This window comes from Medicago sativa, chromosome 1 (genome assembly GCF_051527215.1).
Source record: "Medicago sativa cultivar Bolivia chromosome 1, Bolivia_mono, whole genome shotgun sequence".
In the NCBI taxonomy this organism is placed as follows: Eukaryota; Viridiplantae; Streptophyta; class Magnoliopsida; order Fabales; family Fabaceae; genus Medicago; species Medicago sativa.
The window spans coordinates 19,082,921-19,110,826 of record NC_140749.1 but is presented as its reverse complement, the minus strand read 5'-3'; the positions used below and the strand labels follow the sequence as shown (position 1 = coordinate 19,110,826).

Below are 27,906 nucleotides of genomic sequence, written 5' to 3'. Positions count from 1 at the left end.
AAATAAAATCGAATAGAAAATAAAAGAGAAGGGGGGTGCAGGCAGTATTATGGGGGTGCAAGACGAAGAAAATGATGCAGAATTGGACCTAAAGGATGCAGGGGTGTGGGCCTGACAGGGTTAGACCGGTTCAAAGGCTGAACCGGTTCGGTTTAGTCGTATATAAACGTTTTACTGGTTTTTTTTATTCATTTTTTCTTTCCCTCTCTCTCTCTACCTTCTTTTTTAGAGAGAGAAGCTCTCTTCTCTCTCCTTCCTTTTTATCTTCTCCGACGAGAAGAGCGGTTGCCGGAGGTCTCCGGTGCGGTGGCCGACGAGCCATCGCGGCGCCGCCGCCGTACCGGTGTTAAAAATCACTCCTTTTTTTAAATTTTTTTGTTCTTTCTCTTCTACTCCCCCTCCTCTACACGATTTCAGACTCAAAATTCACAAAAACATAATCAAACAACCTAGATCTAGAAAAAAAATTCCCCTGTTCTACCTTATTCGGCTTTGGCTTGCAAACTTGCGGTTTTTGTACCTTATTCAGCTGTGAAAAAAGACAACATAAGGTATTCTTTTATTCTCTTTTTGTGACTCTGTGGGTGTATTTTTTTTTGCTGATATGTTGTTTTCTTATCTTTTAGTGTTTTTAGTCTATCAGTTTTTTTTTGTCAACTTTAGTACTACTAAGTACTAATAAATAAATAAAAGTTTCATTATTTTTCTGGTTAGTTAACAAGTACTAATAGTTTGATATTTGTTCTGCAATTTTTTTTTTGCCTATCTTAATCACCAACAAGATGTGTGAACCTTTCTGAAAAATTATCATTTTAAATATCAATGTAGTGTATATGAACCAAAACATATACATGAAGATAAGTATCAATTCATTGAATAAATGTTAACATAAATTATGAAAGAAGATTTGTACAATCCACAAGAAAAAACGAGGACCACATTCCACTGAAGCGTGCTTTTTTATCACTACTTTTCATGGTTTATATTTGGTCCCCACCAGAACTTTTGCTCTGCATGTATTAGAGATTCTTTGCACAGTGATGAACCTATACTTATCAATATGATATGTTGTATTCTAATTGAATTCTGTTTTCATTTGTAATAATGTTTATTAGTGTATCTAATTGAATAAGCTTGTCATTTGTAATAATGCTTATTTGTCTAACAAATTGCTCTTTGATTTGCTTTTACATGTTTTAAACTTTGGTTATTCTTGGAAAAAAGAACTTCTATAGTTATTATGGAGCAAGGAAAGCAAGGAAGACAAGGACTTACAGAGAAAGGTAAAGGACTTATGGAGCAAGGTGGTTGTAGCTTGCAAGGAGAAAGGCAAGTATTGTTAATACTAAAAAATAGTACAAGAGCTCACCCCTCTCTATTTTTCACAGTCGTTTTTTTTTTAAGCTTTGATTTGGAACAGAACCTTCAATGGCCAGACTTCCAATTTGCACTTATATCTCATACTTTTGTAGATATTTTTTATAGTAGAGATAATTGTAAAAATATGTTAGCACTGTTTTAGATATGTATTTTCTAATGTATCTTCTCTTTAACTGTTTATCTTCATATTGCTGAATTTGAACATATGTCATGCCGCAAGTTTATCTGAACATAAAAAATGTAGTTTGTTAAATATACATATGATATGATATGAAACTCAACAACAAATGAAGACAAAAAAATACAGAATTAATGATTACTTTGACAGCGTTGTCAAAAGATGAAAATGAATTCCTGTACCTGTTATTTTTTTTTTTTAATAGCAATTTTCCTGCAAATGATAGAAAAAAAAAAGTGGAGTTAAAAGAATGGTCAAAGATAGGAGGAAAAGGAAAATGAGACACAGTTGAGAGACTTTACTAAGGTTGTTTCTTCCAAATACTACCGTAGTAGGTTGCTTCTACTATTTTCATATAATTGGTTAGATATTTTTTAGCTTCTCTAATCAATTGATTTTTGCTTCTCTAATCAATCTACACCGTTTTTTTTAGTATTTGTAGCCTTTAAGCAGTTATAATAGATATGATGGAACAAAATGCTAATTAGTATAGTAGTAAGAATGTTGTAATTTGGATAACTTTTGTACCTTGTGAAGAACACTAAAGTAAAAAGGTTCTAATCATAAATAAGATTCCTATATGGAATTCATCATAGGATTAGCTACTCTTTATCAACCATGATCTATAATCCGTCATTGTTTTCTTTTTTATATCTAATATGTGTTGGTTTATTTGTTTGTTTGCCAGCAATGGATATGATTTTGAGTTTAGAGAGCTAGAGGAAGCAATTGTTATGCAAGGATTGAAATGATGAAACAAAAACATGTGGGTTTCCCTCTTCTATCTATTACCTCTTTTTATTTTTTTTTAAGGTAAGTATAACTATTACTAAAAAGATTTAAAAAGATAAAATGTAATAGTTTTAATGAACATACATTGGGGTTTTTCCTCTCTCGGATTGGATTATTTCTCTTAAATCACCTAATACTTATCCAAAGAAATTGACATATTTTTTTCACCTATAAATAACTTAAGGAAACTTGTTGATCTTTTCAAAGTAGCTGAAATAGATAATATGAGCATGTTGTTCATTGTTGTTATTTCCCATGTAAAGATGACATTTTTTCTTCCATTTCAGCTATGGTGTATGGGTTACACATTTCTATTGCATCCATGGTACCTCTTCCACTCTTGTTATAGTTATGTTGCATTCCCCTTCAGGCTCATCGGTTCTTCAAAGATGTTGAATGGGATAAACTATATCAAATTGAAGCTGCATTTGTACCTGAGGTCAATGATGGATTAGATACTATGAATTTTGAAAAGTTTGATGAGGTATATTAGTCTATCATTTCCTTTCTTATTTTGTATAGATATTTTTCTGCTGTTTTCATTGTCCATTTTTTGTCATTTTACCTTTTGCACCTACAGGCTGACAACCAAACTCGACCGTCGTCAAAAGCTGGTCCACGGAGGAAGGTAATCTTTGATGTTCCCTCTGCTGGATATTTTCACCAAGTTATCTGTCGAATTAGTGTTTGAATAACCTATTATTGGTTGATATGATGATTGAGTAGTATTCTGTTAAATCCATAAATTTTTGCAATATAAGGAATAGCAAAGAAAATCAATAGTTGTCATTGTTTGTACTTTTAAATTACTTATATGGAAATTATGGTATGTCTCTTATGTTTAAAAATTAATTTCCTTTCACTTGCTTGTCCATCAGTAGGCTGCTGATATGCCTTGTAGTTGTTATGAGGTGAATTGGTGGTTGAGAAGGTATAACTATAAACCACAGTCAGGGCCATATAGTAGGAAATGTCTTGCTAACTCTCGAACTGGCTCGGGATTCCCATATAAGAAATTTTATTGCCCTCCTTTTTGTTTTTAGGGAGATTTTGACTTTTGAAGTCACTTGAATAATTTTAAAGTGAACTTGCTCTACTTCAGATCCATGATATGAATAAATTTATTGGTATTGCGGTACAGCTAGTGTGTATGTTAAATGGGCTAACCTGTTTCGTATGAAAAGGGTGCTTCTTGTAATGTCTACTCATCCACCTCAATGTCTCAATTTTTGGTAAAAGATTTTTGGTCATCAAATTATATTGATGTGGTTGGATATGTATTGGTGTCATATTAATATGTATTTTTCATAGTTTGTTTTGTTATGTAGTCCTAACTTTCATTCTTGCACGGAAGATATAATAATTACCAGATAGAGACATCGTCGATGCTTAATGTACTATCTTATAGATTAATAAGCATAAGGTTTGAATTTGTTAATCTTAGATCTTTATGGGATTATTTGGTTTTAGATTGAAGAAATAAATCCATGTAATAGGCATTTATGAACGTGAATTAAAAACCATTACAAGGTAGAGTTAAACAGAGTTATGAGTTATAAATAGTGTTCAATTTTATACTTAATGAATAAATTTGGAATGGATTTTCAATTAATTTTCCTTCTCTTACTCTTGATCAAACCCTACAATTGACCCTATATTGAATAAAATGTTATGTTAAAAAGTGATTCTTCTTTTGTGGACAGTTTTCAAAAAAATATTTAATCTTAATTTTTCTTTGAGACCTTTATCCTTATGCTAATTTATTTGGTCTATTTCAGGCTATGAATCAATCGGTGACTAAATCTTGTGAAATACGCGAAAAGCCTAAGTACTCTTTGACAGAAGGTGCGTTTGGCTTTTCTATTTCTTGACTTTTATTGTGGTGGACTAAATCTTGTTATCCACTATCTCTTTTGAGTCTAAGTTTTGTATGATTTAGTGATTTATAGATAAAAAATCAAACTTTAATTTCTTGAGTTTGAATTTCAGTTTAAGTTACATGATCAATTATTTGAGAATATAACGCATATGTTAAGTATGTTAAATATTGTAGCTAGAAGTAGTAAACAATCTCACAGATTCTTTCATGTTTGTAAGCCGTAGAAAGAGCAATTCATTTCTTGGTTAGAGCTCACATCTATTTTTTCATGGTACCTGTCGTACATTCATACAATTGAACATGTTTAGTACAAATTTCATTGTAGGAGCAATTGAATTAATAGTTTTAACATATACATGCAACAATGTAAGTGCAGATTTAGCCCATGCTGGGAAATTTTTGTTTTCTGTAGACTTAGTTATAACATATTCATATGAATTAAGTATTTTAAGTGAAAGTTTTCTTCTTTATTGGACAGATTGTTTTAAAGAAAGAAAAGGAAAAGGATCAAGAAGAGATGAAAGGTTTAAAACTGAAATCTATTTATCAAATCTTCATTATAAAAAATCACTGTGCATAAAGAAAGGAGATTCTATTCCTTAAAAGGAAAGATTATTTTTTGAATTTATTTTAGTTGCCAATCACTGTACACAAATTAAATCTGATGCTTATGCTTCTAATTGAGTTTTCTATATCTTTAATTTTTAAATGTTGATTACACTAAAAGTGTCTGGGAATATCATTTTCTATCATTATAAAGGATTTCATCTACAAAAATGATGATGATAAAAAGTTAAGCAAAACCATAAAAGGATGTGTATTAAAAATATAACTTTCTATAACTGAAGCAAAAAATGGAGTTCAAACACTGGTTTGTTGTAGCACACACATATTTGTTGTTTCTCATTCATCACCATTCTCATGGAATAACTTCTCTAATAATTTTTTCCTTCTTGAAATAATTCTGCAGGGAAAACAAAAAAAGGAAACATATGAGATGTTAATTGGAGAATATAAGGAAACCTTCAAGGATCATTGAACCAGCCAAATCTGGACCTAAACATAATGGTGGAAGGAAATGGGAAATTGAACTTGTAGTAGAACAATTAGGCAAAGTGAAGTTTTGAAGGACAAAAAAATAGAGAGGTGGAAGGAAATGGAAAGGGATGGAAGACCTGCAACAAAAGCATTGTATATATAGAAAAATAAAATCAAATAAGTCAAACTTTCACTTGTCTTTGTAGCATTTAAATATTGTTTTCTTTCTTTTTGCTTTGTAGGGCGGAGCCTCTTTAGGCTGTATTTGTTATATTGTTTTTGTAGTTTAATATGCTTTTTTACTTTCTTGAACCTACTAAATGAGCTGTAGAGTATTAAAAGAATGCATAGGTAAAAGAAAGTAAATCAACATGCTATAGAATGCATAGGTACTCTATTAATTTTTTATCAAGTACCATAAACTCTTAATAGCTGGAAACCAGGCTATCCTTTCATCGGGCAGAACAATTAGGGTGTAGGTAAACATGCTAAATTTTCACCGGGCCATCCCCTATTAAAATGATTCTCCAACTAAAATAAATCAAAATTCTGAGAAAATCCCATTCTTGATGAACAGTATGAAACCAACAGCTGGATAGACAAGGGTTTTGATTAGACCGTTCTGACGTGTGTGACTGCATGCAATCACATGTTGTATTTAGAGGTGTTAAAACGCGTTACTCGGTTAGTTATAACATGCTTCAAGTTTTATCGGACAGGTCCAAGAAACTCTAATATTAATAAAATTGCCATAAGGGCACGTTTGATTGCGCATAAGTCCCTCAAAATTATGAAATTACCATTAATACATCCATTGGAACTTACAAAAAGATTAAATCGAAAGTTAACTCCCGATCGACTCAAGTCTTACAACCAGATTATCATCAAATTAATAAAACAACATGAGCCTTGTTCACATATGCGTATTTGTTGGAACAAAACACAAAAGCTCGAGTTCTTGACACATACTCAAATACACTAATCCCATCAACCGTTAATTTTCATCTAATCGGGCGGGTCAAGATCCTCTCCATTTATAACTTTTTCCATTTGTTGCAATTTGGAGAGAGATAAACACAAAAAAAATAAGTGGTGGGTCATATCACTAAGTGGATCCCACCATCATTATTTCTTGGCATGTAAGTCACTAGGAGATATCTTTACCCGAAGCAAGTGCCTTGTATTTCTTGGCATGTAAGTCTTAACTTCCTCTCATTATGTAGTTGTTCAAGGTTAGAATTTTTTTTTTTTTTCCTTTTTTTAACCGAAGGTCAGAGTTTTTAGTTGTTAAACAATTACAATGTGCATTCGAATGTGAATGTTGTAACTTTTTTTTTTTTAAACTCCAGATCTAGTCCAATGAAATGTTTTAATCTTCTTTATAGTTGTTAATCAATTTGAATGTGAAATGTGGTATTGAAATGCTAATTAGGATTGTGAATGTTATTTTTGTGTTCTATATTTTTTATTGAATGCTTCATTGATTAATTAGTCTTTTTTTATTGCTTGTTCTAGATATGTCTGACGATGTTGGTGTTGAACTAAAATGGGTTTTAGAACAATGTATCTAAGGTTTTGATGATAACAATGTATAAATAACAATTTGGTGCTCTTATGTGTGTTCAAATTTGCATGACCTTATAATTAAAGTATGACTTTAAAGTCAAGATTTTGGTTATGATACATCAAACTCTGAACAAAAAGAAAAACATTTTGGATCTCTAGACAAGCATTGGAAACATCTTAAAATTTAGAAGATGATCAGAAGAAAGGTCAACAGAAAGTCAAAGTAATGATTAGAAGATGCCTTGAAGACTCTGATGAGAACAAATTCTAAAGGACACATCAGTTTTGACCAGTTTTGTCTTTTTCTAAAGGAACGCCACTTTCAAAGTTCTGATAATATTGTTTGTCTTTTTCCGACCTCGTGCAGAAACAAACAAAGAACTTCAACGACAAACAAAATGTAACCTATATTTCCATAAGAAACATAGGACTCATAATATCATTCAAAGACATTAAGCATTTGAGGCAAAGTTTTCAAATTTGATCAAAGCTTCTTAAGGACGAATTTGATGCACGGACACTCTTCAAACAACGGCTCTCTCATTTATCTCATAAATAAAGACCTGAGTAGTTTGAAGAAATTAAAAGACTACACATATTTTACAAGTGTCAAAACTTTGTCAAATTCAAAAGCACAAAAACGCTTAGAAAATTCTTACAAACATAGAATCTTAGAATTTCTTAGTGTCATAAGTTACTTGATCAACTGAAAGTTAGTTTATCACTATCTGAGTACAAAGTGTAATCACATATAAATTCTTTTTTAAAACTCTTATTGTAAAAGTCCTCTTTTTGAGGCAAAGAAGTCTCAAACTTGTGTGTTTGAGCAATTGTAATTTTGTATAATTATAGTGAAAAATTCATTGGAAGTGCAAGCGGACGGGAGGATTGTGGTGTGAACTTGGATAATTTACTTGTATTATATCTCTTCTCTCTCTCCAATGATCTGCTTGTTTTGTTTTGTTTAAATACTTAAAAGGATTTTCAGAAAAAAGCCAACACAATTCAACCTTCCATTCTTGTATTTTTCAAACCTTCAATTTATTGGACGAAACTCGATAGCAAGACATTTCACAGTTTCATGCGTAGAGGCTGTGTGGCAAATAATTCTCCTAAGTGGGGATGTGGGATGGTTAGGGACATAGCTAAAGCCTCCAATTCATAAGCTTAAGAGCATGATGATGAGTTCCACAAGTACCAACACTAGAGTGTTAGAAATTTTTGGTCTTCCATTGATTTATAAAATTAAACACTGGTTGAATGATATCTTGATGGGTCTTGAAATATCTATATTGTGATCAATAGATATTTAGACATCACATGGTAGGTGTACTTGAATAATGTAGCCTATAGTTGAATGAATCCATGATGGGTGGAACCATTCAACTCTTTATGAAAGGGTATGGTTTGATATCTTGTGACTATTCATGAAAGAATTGGTAGAACCATTGTAACCCTACATGAAAGGGTAGGTCCCCTCTCCACTTTCTCTATAAATATGTCTTGAGGCATATGCAAAATATTATCCATGTTATTACATACTTACCCATCAAAATTTGAGAAAGAAGCAGAGTAAGATCCTACCTAACATAATTGGAATTCAAGATCGTCAAAGAACATACATACACGTTGACAATCAATGACTTCAAGAAGTAAGTTCTAAACCCTCTTATTTAATTTTAGTGGTGTCCTAATTCATGCAACTATGATCAAAGTTTTATTGTTCATGATGTGTAAATTATATTTCATGATCATGTGATGAATATTAACATAGAGTACACGTAACCCACCACCACCACAAGAGGACACTGATATGGAATTTGACAGTGATCCTTCTAATGTGTCACTCTTCCCAAATTTATGTAAGCACGTTGCAGCCAACATCTTCGTTGCAAAGTAAGTAAATTTGTTTTAGTTACTATTTTTCTTAAACGTGTTATACGTTCACTTTAGTTGGCCTCAACAAGTTTTCCACGAACATCATATCAAAGCCTTGCAGTTTGAAAATGCACAAGGGATGGAGGCTGTAAGATATCAACACAGGACTAGTTGTATCAAAGCTTATCTCTTTTACCTATTTGTATGCACTATCTTCATTGACAAGAAGTAGGAGTACTTTGATGTGATACACCTAAACTAGTAATTATATATAGGCTTAATTATTATTTTGGTCCCTTAAGTTATTTGTTGGTTACATTTTGGTCCCATAAGTTATTAACGTTACAATTTGGTCCCTTAAGTTATTTGTTGGTTAAATTTTGGTCCCATAAGTTATTAACGTTACAATTTGGTCCCTTAACTTAATTTTTGGTTTCGTTTTGGTCCCTTAACTTATTTTTTGGTTTCGTTTTTGTACCTAAACTCTAATAACATAAAGACCAGAGTGGTTGACGGAGGAAGAGTTAAGGTACCAAAAAATAAGTTAAGGGACCAAATTGTAACGTTAATAACTTATGGGACCTAGATGTAATCAACAAATAACTTAAGGGACCAAATTGTAACGTTAATAACTTATGGGACCAAAATGTAACCAACAAATAACTTAAGGGACCAAATCATTAATTAAGCCTTATATATAATAATTAATTTTTATATATCAACTATTAAAACATTCTTCAATTGATTTATTATATTTTTAACCAACTTATAAGTGTGTGGGTGGTAAAAGACCTAGACATATTGTGCAGGTGTGGTGGTCTAACTTTAAGAGATTTTATGTGTGAATTTTTTTTTTGTCAAGTAGTATAGTGGTTAGAAATTCTTCTCTTAAAATAAATAAGTGAAGTAATTTTATCTATCTATGATCTTACATACAACGAAAATATGAATTGAGATTAAAAAATATTTTACTTCTAAAAATAGGTAATTAATTTACTTCTAAAAAGATTAATTACCTTGCATAGTCAACAAATTTTCTCAACATTAACATGGCCGGCGCTAGGCATAGGTCGAGGGTGCGACGGCCTAGGGCCCAGATTTTTTTTGGATATGAATTGAGATTAAAAAATATTTTACTTCTAAAAATAGGTAATTAATTTACTTCTAAAAAGATTAATTACCTTGCATAGTCAACAAATTTTCTCAACATTAACATGGCCGGCGCTAGGCATAGGTCGAGGGTGCGACGGCCTAGGGCCCAGATTTTTTTTGGTAAGGTGGTGGTGTGTATAGCAAGGCTTTAATTTTAGGGGTATACATAATAAATCGTATAAAAAAAGGTCCAACAACCCTTCACATTTTTTTTTTTTTGCAAAACAAATTCAAAAGGCCTTAAACACTAACAATTCTTCAACTTTTTTTATTTTAATTTCTTTTCTGATCCAACTCACTTCTCAAACGTCCTGTAAAATTGACCATTTTATAATGTTCTGATTTTATGATTTGAAGCGTATTTTGTGAATTTCAGATTTTATAATTTGAATTGTGATTAACTAGTTTTTTTCCAAGCAGTGACATACATTATTAAAATGATAAAAATGAAAGTGACAATTTAAGAAGACATAATACAAATTATCAAGAATTGAACACATTTTATTATTTGATCAAGAATTCTTAATATATTTACAATAACATAATGTTTATTACTACAAATTATTTCATCAAGAATTCATATAATCCACTATTTTCTCATTGTTGTTAATATGACAGTTACATCTTTGAAAAATATATGTAAGGAATTAATGATATTTAAAAAGATTTTCCATTTCAAAATACTCTAAGAAATGCAATCTTATGACTTACAGATAAAAGGGAAGTTTTTTTTTTTTTGTAAAACAATTATAGATTCTCAACGGTAGTGGGTGGACAAACGGTCGGGTTCGGTCGGTGGCGGACAAAAACGCCCATCCGAATGAACCCACGGTTGGTGTATACCAGCCCATCTCCGCCCGTTATAGGCCTCGGTTTGTTTGGTTTACGGGTGTGGCGGGTGGGTAGATTCAGATTGGAAGAAGGATAAAAATAAAGAATAGATGAGCACCACTACCCCTGATTCCATCGAGCAAAACCATAGCAGTCTCCAGCAAATTGATATGTCTACCTCTCATTTTACATAGGTTCATTCGATTTGGTTTGTCCCCATCAACATTTTTTGTTATTATTTTTTATTAATAATATATACGTTGAGCTGCATTTGACAAACGATGTTTTGGATGTCAGCATAACAGAAATTTCAAACCATCGTATTATGGTGGGTGCCAACAAAGTTAAAATAGAGGTATTTTTTACTATATAAATTTTAATAAAAATAAATGAAAGTGGATAATTTTTGAAAATTTCTTTTATTTTTATGACATAAATTTCAATAAAGATATTTTGAATAAATAAATAATTATTTTGAAAATAATTCTTTTATTAGTACAAATAAATGAAATGGTGGAAGTAGTAAACTGTGACCGTAGCAGCAGTAACTACGTACGGGTGAGAAAGTTAAGACATGTTAACTTGGTAGGTGAAAAAGATTTGGGATTTCAGCCTTTGTGTCATGGAAATTTTATTGCGGTTTTATGAATTTTAAACTCAACAAATAATTTTATTGCGGTTTTATGAAAACTCAACAAATCATTTATTAAATCAGAACACATTTATATAGACAAGTAAACAGATACAAGGTAATTAAGTAGGGTGAGGCCTACATTACCCTATCTTATTTAGGGGGTAATTACCTTCTCATGATATCAACCAATCAAAATGTAATATACATAGGCAACATTAAATGTCAAATAAATGAGTTAATTTTTTCTAAAAATAAAAGATTTAATCTTAATCATAAGGTAACTTTTGTCCTCGTGAGCTTAACTCAGTTGATATGGACAATGCATAAAATATGCAAGGTTCGGGGTTCGAACCCCGCTCAGCACAAAAAAAAAATCATAAGGTAGGTAACTTTTAATACTTTTAATTTTTATTTAATTATATTAAGGTGTTCAATCTTAATTAATTTACACCTATGCAAGGTTCGGGGTTCGAACCCCGCTCAGCACAAAAAAAAAATCATAAGGTAGGTAACTTTTAATACTTTTAATTTTTATTTAATTATATTAAGGTGTTCAATCTTAATTAATTTACACCACAAGACTTATAACAAATAAAATTTTACATCAAATTTCTTTCATTTGGATGTCATTAAATTTATCACTTACATTCATAAAATTTCTTCCATTCCAGAACCCCGAACGTGAAAACAAAAACATCTCCTTCATTCAAATTTCTTCTTATTTATTCTTCCCTATTGATCAATTCTCGTTTCTTTTTCATTCTTCTTCCCATTTTGATTGTTCAATTTTGTCGTTCCAAAATGTCGCAGTTTTCAATTATAGTGAGAATTGTCGTTGTTTCTAGAACCGCATCAGGTATCGTGACTTGATTAAAAGCCTTGTGACCATTTCAGCAGCAACCGAAAAAATGCTAGCAAACTCCCATAACATCACAGCGGCAACACCTGCTAGCAGTCCTCAAAGTACAACATATGACTTACTCAATTGCTATAATTAACTACCTCACAACCAAGAAAAATCAAATCAAAAAGAAAAATCAAGTCTCCATACCTGACGTGGTTCTGGAAATAACGGCAATTCTCACGATATTCGGAATCAAACGAACGATGACGATTCTCACGAAAATTGAAAATTACGGCAGTTTGGAATGACAAAATTGAACAATCAAAATGGGAAGAAGAAATTTTATGAATGTAACTAATAAATTTAAGGACATTCAGATGAAAGAAATTTGATGTGAAATTTTAATTATTCTAAGTCAGTCATGTAGTGTAAATTAATTAAGATTGAACACCTAAATATAATTAAGGCAAGACATTAGGGGTCCTTTATCTTATTTATTTGTAACACTTTGGTCCTTTGCATTATGGGTCTTTTTATGAGAGATAAAAGACCAAAATGGAAAAAAAAATAAAGATAAATGACCAAAGTGTTACAAATAAATAAGATAAATGACCTCTAATGTAATCTTGTCTATAATTAAATAAAAATTAAAAGTATTAAAAGTTACCTTATGATTAAAAAAAATAGAAAAAATTTACTCATTTATTTGACATTTAATATTGTCAATATATTACATTTTGATTGGTTGATATCATGAGGGGGTAAATACCCCTAAACAAAAGAGGGTAATCTAGAAAAAAAAAAAAAAAAAACTATTAAGAAGACATTCCATTTAACATGTTGTAAATTCATGCATACTCCCAATTTCCCTTGGAGATTCGGGTATAGCTCATAAAGAATTCATGATGCATGGTAGTCCTCTTTAAATACACTATACACAATCATATGTTCACTCGCAATACTACGTACTCTCAATGCAATCCACACATGAAACAATTCCGACTCATGGTATCACTACTTTGAGCAATACATTAGGAATATACCTACGGATGCACGATACTATTAGATCCTAACGTGCTTGCTCGACTTATTGACACAATTTTCAATACATAATTTTTATTATTGGAATTCTTAACATGTGTCCTAAGAGCACACGTTAATATTTCCCTGTATCTATTCAGTATCAGTGTTCCTGTTACTAAGCTTGTCACACCCTACCTATATTATGACAACACATAACCATGGAACTCTCCCTAAAGAATCAACTTGTGTCTCTCTTTAATAAACAAACGACAATGAATATAACTCCAATTCTCTCAAAAGGATCATCAATCCTATAATTGTCTTTCTTCCCTCGGTAGACTTGAGCCACTACTAAGTTAGAGGGCTCTTGTCAACATAGGATAAAAGCTAGACAACGGTGCCTTTTCAAGACTTAGCACAAACACAAAACACAAATCACATGTATATAATCAAAGATACATCATTCAAGGATTCATAGTTCAAGAAACACAATTATAACCAACAACATCACAAACATGCCTTGCCTTACTTATTAGGGTTTTTAGGCAATTCACAAGAAGCGCAAAATTTCGTATACTTGGAAATAAGCATACATATTAAACAATTAGGGTAACAAAAATCACATAATCTCTTAATACCCTTTCTAAACCTCTTTTAAGCTCACCAAATCATATAACCATTTAGTTCATTAATTACATTCAATATGGCTCAACAGTTACTTTGCTCCCCAAAATATAGAGAATACAAACGTGATGTTTGCCATATATATGCTCTGGCAATGATTTCAGATAGATTCATCTATGTCTTTATCTTAGCTCGTGTAGTACATCATGCTAAGCTAAAATGGTTTGAAGAACAATACCCTTAATTTAGGTTTTGATGATAACAAAGTCTAAGAGAACACCTTATACTCTAATGTTTGTTCAAATGTAGAAAGACTATTGAAAGGATCGACCCTCTATTTACACTTGAAGAAACATGAGGAATATATAAAGGGCAAAGTATTCAAAAATAAAGAGCAAAGTATTCAAAAAATAAAGAGCAAAAAACAAATCAAGATCCAAAGTTAAAGCTCATTCAAATTTGTTCTCAAGTGAAACACAAAAAGAAAATCTATAGAGTACAACACATTGCTATACATCTTCACATTGATAGATTGTTCTTGGTGTAAGCTAGATATCGTAAAATCCTCTTTGTGAGGGTAAAAATTGTACACCAATACAAACTATGTATTTCACAATTTTTGTATGTCCTTTAAAGGCTAAGTTGTAGCCAAATGTTGGGAAGACAAAGAGACCTAATTGAGTTGAATTGTTGTAGGTTGACATCTAAGGTTTTATCGGATAGATAAGGATATAGATATGACTGCTTGCAATTAGTTTGGATTATAGTGGATTAAATTTTCAAAGGTTTGAGGAAAACGCTCTCTATGAATTTTTGTAGGTTGACATCCAAGGTGTTGTCAGATAGATAAGGATATACATATGAATGCTTGTAATTAGTTTGGATTATAGTGGATTAGGTTTTCAAAGGTTTGAGGAAAACTCTCTATGTTAATTTTTGTAGGTTGACATCTAAGGTGTCGTTGGATGGATAAGGATCAGGGTCGTTCATAGCGTTTTCCGGGCCTTAGGCATAATATGATAAAATGGTCCCTTATATAATACGTCATAATTTTTTTTAGCTCATTGTTGTGATTTTATTAGCTATTCATTTTGTTTATTTCCCGCTTGTCACTACCAAATAATTTTTTTTAGGCAGCATCTAAAAATAAATCAAATACTCTATAGACACCAAAATAAAATAAAATATTGTAGAAGAGAAATGATCATGAATGCGTCTCACATCGGTTTCATGATCATGAATGCATCTTGTATGATCTTGCAATATCAAATTCAATTTTGCAATCCTTTCAATCAATTCAAGAAATTTGACATTACAATATTGATATGATTTATTTTTTTGGAACCTTAGAAAGACATGATTAAGATTAATTTCATAGACTCATTTTCAACAAAAATATAATTTATATTGTTATGAAAATTATCCCAATTTCTTGGATAATAAATATCATCAATATTTTTAATATTAGTGAGGCACGTTATTAGGAACAAAGGGCCAAAAAAAATATCGTCAATTTCTTCGATAATAAATATTTTGACACATTATTATGAATAACCAAAAAAATTTACAGGGAGGGTGTATACAGAAATCTTTGTGTAATACGAGGGTATATATAGCAAATCTCGTTAAAAGGGCCTAAAACATTAACAGATTTGAGCACATCCCTTCATCATGTCAATATTTTGGGCTTTTTAGTGAACTTTGCTATATAAACACTCATAAACCAAATATTTCTATATACATATCTCTCCATAAATAAATAAAAAATTAGGCCCCCTTAACGGCATGGGCCCTAAGCCGTCGCACACCCGACCTATGCTTAGGGCCAGCCCTGACAAGGATATACATATCAGTGCTTGTAATTAGTTTGGATTATAGTGGATTAAATTTTCAAAGGTTCGAGGAAAACTCTATGTATGAGAAGGGTTGGAGGTAGTTGCAAAGATTGGAGTGAAATAATATAAAACCATCTTTGTTATTTCATATGTTCTTAACCTTTTCTTCAGACATGTTTTAAACTAACTTATTTTTTAAGAACATGGGAAAAAGTTTTTAAACTCATCACAATTCAAAACCCCTTTTTTTTTAATTTTTTTTTCCCACCATCACATATGTTAACACCTGGGCTTGATCTGTGCCGACTCCATTACTCCACAACTGGCAATTCGTCTAAGCTGTGAAGCCCAGATACTCCAAAAATGCTGAAGAATCGTGTCTGATACGTATCCGATATAGATACGTCTCAATACGTCCTAATACATGTATCGAAGAAGTATCGACCAATTAATATTTATTTTTTTTGAAAAAAATGGCCGATATGTGTTGGATACGGCTAACTTATACTCCGATACAGCTAACTTATACTCTGACACTGATACTTTTGTCTTACATATTTCCTTTAAAAAAAAGAATAAGAAATAAAAGTACATAAAACCGACATCGCTATCAAAAACATATTGTCTCTTCTAACCCCAAAAAAATAGGGTTCCTCGTCACCACTGAGAGATAACAATTCCATCTTCTAACCATTACCACCGATTAACTCAATCTCAACATCAGCATCACCGTTTGCCTCCATTAACAACTCTGATGAGTTCTATTGTGTTTCTCTTCTCTCTAATGCTATGTTTCTTCTGTTCTTCTCCCTTTAATATCTTATTCTCTTCTTCTCTCTAATTGGAAAAAAATTGTTTGTTTTTAAATTGTTTATTTTCATTTTTGATTAGTGTTAACTATTAAGTAGTTAACATTAGACAATGATGTACTTTTTTGATAGTAGTAATGATGTTCTCTTTGGATGGTACTAATGATGTATATATTCTAATTTGTACAGAGAAAATATGAAACTGTTACTTGTTTTGATCATTTTCATTACTGTGAATGTTTGCTTATTATCATTTTTAGTTATGTTTATACATTGTGCACCTATGCTATTTATTTTAAATTTAATTTTTTAAAAACGTATCGGGAGTTTTGAAAAATTTCTCGTATCATCATATCTGTATCGTATCCGTATCATGTCAGATATCGGGGGCTTCATAGGTCTAGCATGCATAACACAATCAATTTAATTCTCAGAACTACCGTTTGAATTAAATAGTAAAGACAAAGATTTGAGCTTTCACCTAAAAAGCTTGAACAAGGGTGCGAGTGACCTTAGGTACTAATCTCTTCTTGGGTGCCGTTTGAACATGCGCTTCTTCGAAACAGTCTTGAACAAGACAGAAACATCAATATATATGAAGATAATTCACAATTTTAGGACAAAAGGAAGGCTCCTTTTTAGGGCTAGAGCATGAGTGGTGACATAGAAAATTAATGCAATGAATCTTCCTAGCTTGCCCCTAGCTTCATGGATAAGGACGTGATTTTATACCACAAATTCCCCTTACAATGATATTCAACTATGACATGTTCAAGCATTTTTGTAATTTTTTAAACATATAATCCAATCATTATTTATTTACATGTTCAATGCCTTTCATATAAGATTTTTCATTTTATCATTTTTGTGGTATTCAACTATTGTTTTAACATTTTTTGTCAAAAAAAACTATTGTTTTAACATTTAACGTATTATACTGTTAAATGCATACATTTTTTTTGGTGGAAATCAAATGCATATTTCTCCTATGCAAGAGTGTAAACAGTAAAGACAACCTAATACAAACCCTAGTTGGATAGAAGAGTACAATGATAAAGCTGTATCCCAACATGACCAGTGTCAATAGCAACACTACTTGAACACAATTATAAATTTGGATACCCATATAAACATACACATTAAACATTTTAAAAATATATTATTTAATTCATTTTTTATATCTTATTTTCACTTATAAATCCCTTCAAATGTTATTTAACTCAATTGGTAAAAACAATTTATAATATATGCATGCAAGAGCCGAAGTTTGAACTTCAAACACTATTTATTCAAAGGTTGATTTCTAGTCGTAAACTACTTGATCAAAAATACATGCATCGAAATTAAAATAATATGAGATTGTGACAAAGCAAGTGGTACTCTTATAAATCACTATTCACCACCCATGTGCTAGGAGCCTAGGATGCAAGAGTAAAGTCATAAAGTTCTATCCCAACTATAGCTATCAACCAAGCAAATGCCAATCAATATTGAACCATCTCATCCTCACCAACTCTGACACAAGATCAAGGGGGAGATAAATGCAACAAGCAAATGAACTAGATATATTAAAGTCCCTCTTCAACGTCCTACTTCCAAGGCTATATATAATAAGCAAATGAACTAGATAGATATATTCAATTAATTCAAAGATGGAAATACAATACTGGGTTTGGATGTGTGCCATATGCTATTTTTGTTTGATCAATTTTATGAGGAGATTAACTGAGTGGTATTATAATATGAAACTTAGAAAGATACAATACCCACTGCCTCCTGGTCATATGGGATGGCCACTTATTGGCAATATGTTGACCTTTGTTAAAGATTTCTCATCAGGCCATCCTGATTCATTCATCAAGAACCTTGTTTCCAGGTCTCTTTCATTTTCTGCCCTTTCACACACACATTTACATGCACACACACAAGCACATTTAGATCGCATATTGGTACTTGCGTACCGGTTTATGGTACTTTTGCGAATTAGTTCGCATAAATTCCCCTGTAACTCATGGAAACTGATGAATCGGACGAATCGAGACAAGTTAATAAAATTTGAAGAAAGATGAAGAAAAGGTTGAGTAGGAGATAAAAGAGAAAGAAAAACATCTAGTGTAGTCAAGGGCGGATTCAGACATACCATTTTGGCGTGGCTAAATTATGAAAGAAACTATGAATTATATTAAAAATAAGAAATAACACGTCTTTGGAAAACACCTAAATACACACTTACATGCGCGCACACACAAACATATTTAGATTTTCTATACTCACTTGCTATAGCTTATGTTTTAGGTATGGAAGAACTGGTATCTACAAGTCACACTTGTTTGGGAGTCCAAGCATCATCATTTGTGATGCTGATATGTGTAGGCAAGTGCTAACAAACGATGAGACTTTTAAGATCGGTTATCCAAAATCCACTATGGAAGTGATGAGATGTAAATTCTTTTGGAGATCATCTCGAGAAGAACATAAGCGTATGAGACGCTTAATCTCAGTTCTTACCATGGGCCACAATACATTAGAAATGTACCTAACTCGTATGGAAGACATTGTGATCAATTCTTTGGATGAAATTTCTAGTATGAATCACCCAGTGGAGTTTTTGAAAGAGATGAAGAATATTTCCTTTAAAGTAATCATCGATATTCTTATAGGCTCTTACAATCAACACATCATTACTAAAATAGGGAATTCCTTTACTGAAATTTATAGTGCTCTATTCTCTATGCCCATTAACCTTCCTGGTTTTGCTTTCCATAAAGGACTCCTGGTAATGTATTCCTATATGATCTTCATCTTCTTATATTTTTTTGACAACGTTTTCTTTTTTGACAAAGTTATCATCAACATTTTTGTTTGAACAAGTACCATCAACATTTGCATGCATATAATAGGCACGTGAGAAGCTGGCCAAATTATTTCAACCTATCGTAGAAGAAAGGAGGTTGATGAAAACAAATAGTAACAAAAAAGATTTGCTTGATAATATTTTGGAATTGAAAGAGGAAGACGGTTGGAAACCTGAGGATGAGGACATTATTGACATGTTGATAGGGTTTGTACTTGCTGGTCATGAAGCCATAGCAACCGGTATGATGTGGTCAATTATATATCTCACGCAGAATCCACATATTTTGAAAAGAGCCAAGGTAAATTAAGTTTACATCATGTAGATACGGTTACTTTTCTTTTTTACTGAATTACTCTTATTTTAATGTAAAAATATTGTAGACTATGATTTTTATGAAATGCATCGGCACCATAACATTTGGTATATTATTTATTAATTATTTTTGACTAAATTTTAGATATTGATTTAATGATTCAAGATCATATGCTTAAACTACTAAAAGAACTTAACATTAGTGAAATTTATTAGAGGTGAGAAAAATTAAAATTTTAATTAATATTTTCATTCCAAAATTTAGCGAGAGTATGAATACAAACATATTCTACATTTGAATAGTACTAAAAACACTCTCTTTTAATATTATTTTTGACACTCATTATTATATTGAGTGAAATCAATGTATGTTTAACACTTTAGAAATGTACAATATTGAGATACACATTGTTTTTATCGAATAAGAGATTGAATGTTAAAAAATGTTGAAATAAGAGAGTGAATGTTCCCGACACTCATCATTTTATTTCTATGCTTGTCATTAATTTAAGGGTTAATTATGTTTCTAGTCCCTATAAAATAGCGACCTTGTAAGTTTAGTCCCTACTTAATTTTAATAGCATTTTTAGTCCCTATAAAAAAAAATTTACTTATAATTTTAGTCCCTGCTAAAACAAAGTTTGATTAATTATCCTTAAACTCTTAAATTTTTGAACGATTTTTTTGAGACAAGATTAGAACACTATGAAAGGTTCGTTTACTAAAATTTAGAATTTTCTGACATGAAATGAATTAAATATGAATTTTTTAAAACGACAAAAGTTAAAGATAAAAAGTAATAAAATCTGGATGTAGAAATCAAATTTTGCGATAATTTTTTGCGGACGAACTTTTAGTAATGTTCTAAACATGTCTGCAAAAAATTGTTCAAAAATTTAAGAGTTTAAGCATAAATTAAACAAATTTGAATTGAGTAGGGACTAATACTCAGTGCAGAAAAACAAAATTAGGGACTAAAAATGCTATTAAAATTAAGTAGGGATTAAACTTACAAGGTCGCTATTTTATAGGGACTAGAAACATAATTAACCCTTAATTTAATTTTCTGTCCCAGTCAAAGTAAAAGAACTATAGTTATGTTGATGGATAGAGATTGTATTAAATTTGTTGCAGAAGGAGCAGGAGGAAATCATGAAGAGAAGAATGGCCACGCAAAAAGTATTAAGTCTTAATGAGATTAAACAAATGGTTTATCTTTCTCATGTAAGTATATTGGGAATTCTCATATGTGTGTTGGTGTGTATAGTAGTACTCCATATGATTAATATATTGACTTCTACTCAGTTATAATATTTTTTTTTAAATGTGAACTTATAAGGAAAACATATAAAAAATTGATATATACATGTACTCCTATATATTTTTTATACTCACATAATCTTCTATACATAAACAATGTTAGTGTATACTTTCTTTTAAAAGCTTCAATAAAGCGTATATAAAAGCTTTAAAAAATATATGCTTATATAAAAGCTTCAATAATATATTTCCTAAAACTAAAAACATCAATATATAAAAGCTTATATTTTTATTTTTTTTGCCAAACTTATGTTATGTTCTTGCTTATACATAAAGCCGGAGGTGTATATAGTCTTATCTCAACTAATAATTTTTTTTCATAGATAAGACATTGATAATATATATTGTTGCAATGCATTACATATAGGTAATCAATGAAATGTTACGCCTTGTGAGTATAAACTTCGCAAGTTTTCGAGAGGCAAAAAGAGATGTTACCATCAATGGTTTGTGGCTATTCAATTTCAATATTTATATTTCTATTTATTATTGCCATTGTTGGTCATTAAAGAAAAATAAAACTTTCATCTACTTCATATTTTCAGGTTATATAATACCGAAAGGATGGAAAGTGTTACCTTGGTTAAGAGCTATTCACATGGATCCTACATATTATCCGAATTCGGGTGAATTTAACCCATCAAGATGGGATGTAAGTTGTATTAATTATTAGCATAACTCTTTTCTTTTCTTTTTTTAAATCAAAGTTTTGTTGTATATATTTTAAATTTAATTTATTTTGTTTTAGTTTGTTAATATCTATATTATCTAAACTTTCTAAATTCCATATTCAATTCCTTGGAATTTTTTTTCATATTCAATAGTTATGTTGTATGTTTTAATTTTAAACTTAGAAAAAAACTAAGTTTGTTAAGGTCAAATATGTTCCACTTAAATTAGTATTTAGTTATAAAATTACTTTTAACTATGGTCTATATTTTTTCCTTCAAAAAAAACTATGGTCTATATTTTTGTTAAAAAAAATTATATCTATATTTAAATTTAATTTTGAAAGATATACGGACAATGTAAGGTAAATTTGTCGTGAGTTCAGACTAAATTAAGTTGTTGATGATAATTAGCTTTAGAGTTTCCTTTATATAATAACAATGAATAATAATAATAATAATAATATATATATATATATATATATATATATATATATATATATATATATTTTTTAGAAGGAATAATGATAAGTATATATAACCTATATTTTTTTATATTATTATATGGACAGGATCACAATGCCAAAGTTGGGACCTTCCTTTCTTTTGGAGCAGGAAGTATGTATTGTCCTGGGAGTGACTTGGCAAAAATTGAAATTTCCGTATTTCTACATCATTTCCTTCTTAATTACAAGTGAGTTCTTACTCGTTTTCACATGTAACTTCTTTCTCTGATTATTTGTTATCCTCTTACACTAGTAGCTTCTTTCAATATAATTAGGATTATATACACATATATATCAGTATAAAATCATAACAATCATACAATTAAAAATATTTGAATATAACCATGATTATTTCTAAAATTTCACACACATATATAAATGGTTAAGATTCGTGGACAATGTAAGACTTTTTTACACGAACAGTATACGAAAATTAATCTATATTTCTTTTTCTTTTGAAAGGAATAAATTAGAATCTAGCTGTATTATTATTTTCTTACACAATTGAGCTGTATTTTATTTTATTACTAATTTATCAATTTCGTGTAGGCTGGACAGAGTAAATCCAGATTGTCCTATTACTAGCTTACCATCACCAAAGCCCAAAGACAATTGCCTTGCTAAGGTGATAAAGGTTTCAAGTGCATAGTTGTTTGTTTCATCACTTGGTGCTTCTTATTATGACAGAATGAGAGAGAGATCTCCTAAAATATCTTGTTTTATTTGTACTTTTGGTTTGCTTTGTACTTATTCCTCGTTCAAAATATATAAGACTTGGTTTATCTTGTATAAGAGACAAGACTTGATGTTATAAAGCTTGATATATAAGACCTCATAAGATATAATAGATATCTTCGTGAACATGAAGATAGAGATCATTCACCATGTTCGAAAACACAATACAAGTTGATCATTTTAGAATGAGCTTCTTCGATCAATAGATTATCAACGTAAATCATCATATGTGCTAAAGGTCCAAGCCATTTCTAAATATGATGATCCTCTACTGATTGGTGTTAAGAAAGTCAAATTTCAACAATATGACCAAGTAATCCTCGAGATTATTGATACAAGAAATATCAAAACAATCATCAAGATTAGATACCGGAGACAAATCATTCTCTGATTGGATCTACAACTAATTAATATTCGTGTAAAAAGTAGTGATTCTCAAAAAATCATTTTCTATATGGAGATCACCTTAAGACAAAAGAGATACAACATACATTTGTACGATGACCATACTAATTCTTTCAACGACTATAACTCTTGTCTTATTATTCAAATGTAGCATTCTCTATTTGTAAAAAAGAGAAACTAATCAAACTTCTTGGATGGTTTGTTTTCGTCCATTGTTTCAAATGTCATTAATTTGAAGAAAAACCAGTGTAGGGGTTCAAGATACCGCACTTAAAAGAAAAATGATATGTTTTTATTTGAATAGATGAATCAAATTAAATCCAAGAACATTTTTTTTAAGCAAATAGAGTGCAAAAGCATCACATGGCATGAGAGACATCCCTACTATATTGGCATTATAGATTCGCCACTTATCATATGTACCACTCAAAAAATATTATAATAATAATTGAAAAAGAGCTTCTTTTTTTTTCGGGGGGGGGGGGGGGGTAAAACAAAATCTAAGGAAACAAAGTAGAAAAACACCAACTGCATTGCTAAAAAAGTATTTTGCATCCAAAGTACCAACAAACATATCTAAGCAATGGCATAAAAAACAAGTTATGAAAAATGATAAATATGACAATAAACATATGCTACATTGAACATTTAAAAATAGAAGAACCCATCAATGATCTTGAATGTAGCACAATGAAGTATTATTCGGTCCTAATTTTCCTCAACAAAGCTTGGATGATCCTATTGTATAGAAAAAGAGAAACAACATAAGGTTATAGTAATTCCAACTTTTTCTAACACTACTTATTTAAAATAAGGAGTTAAATGACATAAAAGAACTTCAGGAATCTATTGAAAATTGATACACATTCTAATACTTTTTAATATTAATGAAAGTATGTTCTTATTAAGTTTAGAGCATCAATTTATTATTTTTTTTGAATATGTAATATCAATTTAGTCTTAATATAAATTTAGTTAAATCATAATATTATTTAAAACCAATTTATAAATTATTGAATTACCTTCAGTTGGAAGATGGAAGATTCACCCTTACTAGTTGTCTCAATTTAACTTTTTCCCCACATGTTGGACATTTACCATGTGAAGTTATTGCAGCTTTGATGCATTTCTTGCAAAAAACATGGGCACACCTTGTTGACATTTCCTCCACAAAAGGACCCATGCATATTTGGCAGTTTAAAGATTTTTCTCGAGTCTCGGAGTTTTCCTTATCAAGTTTTGCACTCTAGAACAAATATATTTAAGTTAAAAATAAGAACATCAACAAGCCTCTAAAATAAAACTACGTTCTTTACATGCTGTAGGTAATGGCCAGCCACAAATAAATAAATAAATAAATAAACACATCTTAGTTAATGATTTGCATAAATATTTTAGAGTTCATAAATAACTATTCAATTTCTAAATATCTCCTCTAATTCATCCATTGATTGGATTTTGTATCATTTTTTCTAGGATAACAACTACTATTACCTCTCAGTCTATTTAATGGTCAAGCATATAATTAATTAGAAAAAAAATATAATACTTCATTAATTACAGAAAATGACAACAACAACAACAAAAATCAAACCAAATAGTTTTCCAAAACAATAATCAAAATATAATAAATCGAGTGAGTGTATTGCATCATACTCAAGTTCACATGATTGATACATATCCATTTATAAATGTGAAGAACTTCATGAATGAAAATTTATTACCTCCGCAAGAAAATCTATATAGATATCTTCAGTTGGATGGATAAAGCTCCCGTCAGGCCTAAAATAACTTGACACACTTCGATTTTCTATAATAATCATGAAAGAGAAATTTCATAAATGACAACAATGTTCATGACCAAAAAATAAATATACAACTTCTATTAAACATATTCCTTATTTTATGACCTCAAGTTTTCATTTATTTTATATACATAATTCCACTTGTCATAAAACAATTTAAAAGTTTCTCACAAAATTTGCAATGTGTATTTTAAAATGAAAATATTTTACATTCTGAGACATATCATAATCAAGCAACACCGGTTTGACAGGAGAGATTAGACCTCATCACGATACAACAGACAAAGTTAGAAATGGTGAACAATAGCTATTGAACGCAATATTAAGGTAATTCAAAATGTTCTTGGAGTATTGTTCTTCTGGTAGGGAGTAATGGAGGACTCCTGAATGTATTTCAAGTTTAGAAGTAAAAAATTATCTTATTCATTTCAAGGATTAGGCTTTCTTGTGCTTTATTTAAAGTATAAAACTGAAGGTGTATGTTATAGTAAATGTGTATGTCTAGTGGAGTCTCTTAATAAACATATTTGTTGAAGGAATACTCTAATAAGAGAATTTCATGAAGATTATTAATGTTTGTTAAGAGATTTAAAAACATATTTTTCATCAGTAGAGGTAGAACCAAATAATTTGGGGGAGGCATTTGATAAATTGGCATGGGTAGAAACAAAATTGTCATGGTTTGTGGATGAAACATTCATTTTGTTTAATATCACTCTTTTAGATAAGTACATATAAAATATTTAATTGATAATAATTTCTTATGAAATAATGTGTAAGGTCAGTCTGTACGACAGTAAATCTTTATATGCGAATGAAATTTCTTCATCGGGGAAGAATCTTTAACTTTAATTTTAAATTTATATTGTTCGCATATAAAATTCTTTTATTATTTAAGGAATAGATATGACGTTCATAAGTAGAAATTTAATGCATGTTATTTGTTAATGCAATATATGGGCCAATATATGTAAAACATCTTCCTAAGTTGGATCATTTTATTGAAAAAAAATAATCTATTGTGAGACAATTAATGCATAAGTTTGTTACCTCTAAAGTGTTTTTTTTTTGGAAATTGTTTCAAATAGGCTCATTTTTTTTTCGTAAACTAGGTATCCTCTGTGCACAATTTGGCAGACTAATCCTTCGATCCTTGTGAGAACCTGATGGGTGGCAAGACCACCCTAAGATTCTTAACGTTGTTCCATGCCCAAGTTTGGATTCGAACACATGAACTTAATTAAGGTAAAAGAGACTCGTGTCATCTCATCTAAGGGCTCTTGGGTTAATAGGCTCCTTCTTGATTAAACTTGTTTTAGACACAAAATTTTAGGGAACATTAATGCTTTATATATTGGGTGTGATGTTCTTGAAAAACTTTAAAACTAAACCACACTAATTTTCTATGCCTCATTTCTCTTTTTATATCTTGTATACAATGTTCTTGTGGTTAGAGGTTCTTATTGGTATGCTTGATGTTATCTTTCAACTTTTTCTTTTTTTCCAGTGTTTATGTTATGGCCATATACGGTTGAGAAATTATAATTTTCCCCAGATTTTAGCTCTAAGATCTTTATACATGGATCACATCAATTTTTCTTCATGAATGTGATTTTAACAAGGTTGAAGGATTATTATTGTCTTAAATATTCTGAGTTATGTGTTACACCATAAACTATTATTTTGGTTGGAGTGTAAACGAATTTGAAATACAATGTTGATAGCAAATAATCAAATCAAGATGATAAAAAAAAAATACAAATTCACAAAATGATTGTGTGATTTCACAAAGTTCATTTCCCCTTACCACAAATAACTAGTCATAATTTTAATTATGATAAAAAAGAACATCATAATAATTATTTTCATATGAAAATTATAACTACAAAAACATATTATTATATTTGAAAAGTAATACTCCTCTAGATTTCTATATAACCAACAATTCAATATATTTCCCTTATAAAAAAAAAAACAATTCCATGTATACATTTGTTTGGTCCAAATATGTATATATTTTTATTTATATAAAAAAATGGATTATTGCTCAAAATAAATGGAGTACAATGTTACCTGTATTCGATTCAACTTCAGTCCTCCTGCGAGTCCTCCTGCGAGTTCTCTTCGCATTAGCCACTGCCTAAGATGAAGAAATATAAAACAAACAAAAAATGAGAATACATGTTTTAACAAATAATTCTTAAACATCCACTAAATAATAAAGTACTAATGATAAAAAAAAAATGATAACTTTTAATATTATTGTGTATGTATAAATTGCACATTTCGCAATACTGATTTAAAATGCAGAAGTAAAATTTAAAGAAAACTAAAAAGATGTAAACCTCTGCAAAAGCTCCAGGTGAACTTTCAATGACGTCATCATCATTTTCGTCGCAATCAATAACGGGAACGTGATGTTGTTCAGAGGGTCCTTTCTCCTGTGAAGACTCCATAGGTTGCAAGGTTGTCTTTTCTTGTTGGTTACTCCTCAAATTCCTAGAGCTCATATTTCAATAGTTCAATCCTAAAAATTGAAGAGTATGAAGAAGTTTATTTAACAATCAATCAATACAATGATATAAAAACAAAATTAGAGTATACATGAAAAACATTTATACACAAAAACACGTTTCAATTTGATTGATGCAAAGAAAAACAGGGTGATTAAACATACCCTAAACCAAGATTGGATAGATAATTTGAGAGTGAAATAAAGATAGTTTTGTGCTCCCAATTTATAATGATTTTGAGAAGTTGGGAGAGAAGGTAAAGTAATGGAAAAAAAAATAACTTTGACGAAATTAATTGTATTAGTATACTTTTTTTAAAAGC

The 27,906-nt window shown here is 30.4% G+C and overlaps 3 protein-coding genes and 1 long non-coding RNA gene across 11 annotated transcripts; 2 read left to right on the top strand and 2 right to left on the bottom strand.

Moving 5' to 3' along the window:
* Positions 1 to 187: 187 nt before the first annotated feature.
* LOC146953373 (uncharacterized) lies at positions 188 to 5,629 on the top strand. Of its 8 annotated transcripts, none has more exons than XR_015010088.1 (9): positions 189 to 551; positions 1,225 to 1,329; positions 1,785 to 1,864; positions 2,247 to 2,324; positions 2,638 to 2,834; positions 2,931 to 2,978; positions 4,129 to 4,195; positions 4,708 to 4,753; positions 5,200 to 5,629. XR_015010088.1 is itself a non-coding variant. In XM_085709298.1 (9 exons), the coding sequence occupies exons 4-9, from the start codon at positions 2,307 to 2,309 to the stop codon at positions 5,231 to 5,233; spliced, it is 327 nt and encodes a 108-aa protein (XP_085565424.1). In that variant the 5' UTR covers positions 189 to 551; positions 1,225 to 1,329; positions 1,785 to 1,864; positions 2,247 to 2,306; the 3' UTR covers positions 5,234 to 5,629. The 8 variants fall into 8 exon arrangements, 3 of the variants coding, with proteins under 3 accessions (XP_085565424.1, XP_085565413.1, XP_085565435.1); XM_085709298.1 differs by having other exon boundaries at positions 2,721 to 2,834; XR_015010090.1 differs by lacking the exon at positions 1,785 to 1,864 and having other exon boundaries at positions 188 to 551; positions 2,247 to 2,371; positions 2,721 to 2,834.
* On the bottom strand, positions 2,632 to 5,200 carry LOC146953374 (uncharacterized). Its single transcript, XR_015010096.1, has 2 exons — positions 4,427 to 5,200; positions 2,632 to 3,022 (listed from the first exon to the last, which is right to left on the bottom strand). It is a non-coding gene; the product is annotated as an uncharacterized LOC146953374 (long non-coding RNA).
* A 12,319-nt stretch (positions 5,630 to 17,948) lies between the features above and the next one.
* Positions 17,949 to 23,047, top strand: LOC146953372 (beta-amyrin 11-oxidase-like). Its single transcript, XM_085709276.1, has 8 exons — positions 17,949 to 18,339; positions 18,759 to 19,239; positions 19,364 to 19,618; positions 20,767 to 20,856; positions 21,320 to 21,398; positions 21,498 to 21,604; positions 22,193 to 22,314; positions 22,676 to 23,047. Exons 1-8 carry the CDS (start codon positions 18,116 to 18,118, stop codon positions 22,773 to 22,775), a joined length of 1,458 nt encoding a protein of 485 aa, XP_085565402.1. The 5' UTR covers positions 17,949 to 18,115; the 3' UTR covers positions 22,776 to 23,047.
* An 833-nt stretch (positions 23,048 to 23,880) lies between these two features.
* On the bottom strand, positions 23,881 to 27,581 carry LOC146953371 (uncharacterized). The gene is made up of 5 exons (XM_085741448.1): positions 27,417 to 27,581; positions 27,145 to 27,211; positions 24,991 to 25,076; positions 24,289 to 24,512; positions 23,881 to 24,004 (listed from the first exon to the last, which is right to left on the bottom strand). The coding sequence occupies exons 1-4, from the start codon at positions 27,579 to 27,581 to the stop codon at positions 24,291 to 24,293; spliced, it is 540 nt and encodes a 179-aa protein (XP_085597574.1). The 3' UTR covers positions 23,881 to 24,004; positions 24,289 to 24,290.
* Between the last annotated feature and the right edge of the window lie 325 nt (positions 27,582 to 27,906).

Excerpts from the sequence above, each read along its gene's own strand:
- LOC146953372 (XM_085709276.1), top strand. The coding sequence starts at position 18,116 with ATGGAAATACAATACTGGGTTTGGATGTGTGCCATATGCTATTTTTGT. Across the intron at positions 19,240-19,363 it reads CTTTCCATAAAGGACTCCTG|GCACGTGAGAAGCTGGCCAA; the intron begins GTAATGTATTCC and ends TGCATATAATAG. Across the intron at positions 21,399-21,497 it reads AAGAGATGTTACCATCAATG|GTTATATAATACCGAAAGGA; the intron begins GTTTGTGGCTAT and ends TCATATTTTCAG.
- LOC146953371 (XM_085741448.1), bottom strand. The coding sequence starts at position 27,581 with ATGAGCTCTAGGAATTTGAGGAGTAACCAACAAGAAAAGACAACCTTG. Across the intron at positions 25,077-27,144 it reads TGAAGTTGAATCGAATACAG|AAAATCGAAGTGTGTCAAGT; the intron begins GTAACATTGTAC and ends TGATTATTATAG. Across the intron at positions 24,513-24,990 it reads ATATAGATTTTCTTGCGGAG|AGTGCAAAACTTGATAAGGA; the intron begins GTAATAAATTTT and ends TATTTGTTCTAG.
- LOC146953373 (XM_085709287.1), top strand. Across the intron at positions 2,835-2,930 it reads ATTTTGAAAAGTTTGATGAG|GCTGACAACCAAACTCGACC; the intron begins GTATATTAGTCT and ends TTGCACCTACAG. Across the intron at positions 2,979-4,128 it reads AAGCTGGTCCACGGAGGAAG|GCTATGAATCAATCGGTGAC; the intron begins GTAATCTTTGAT and ends GGTCTATTTCAG.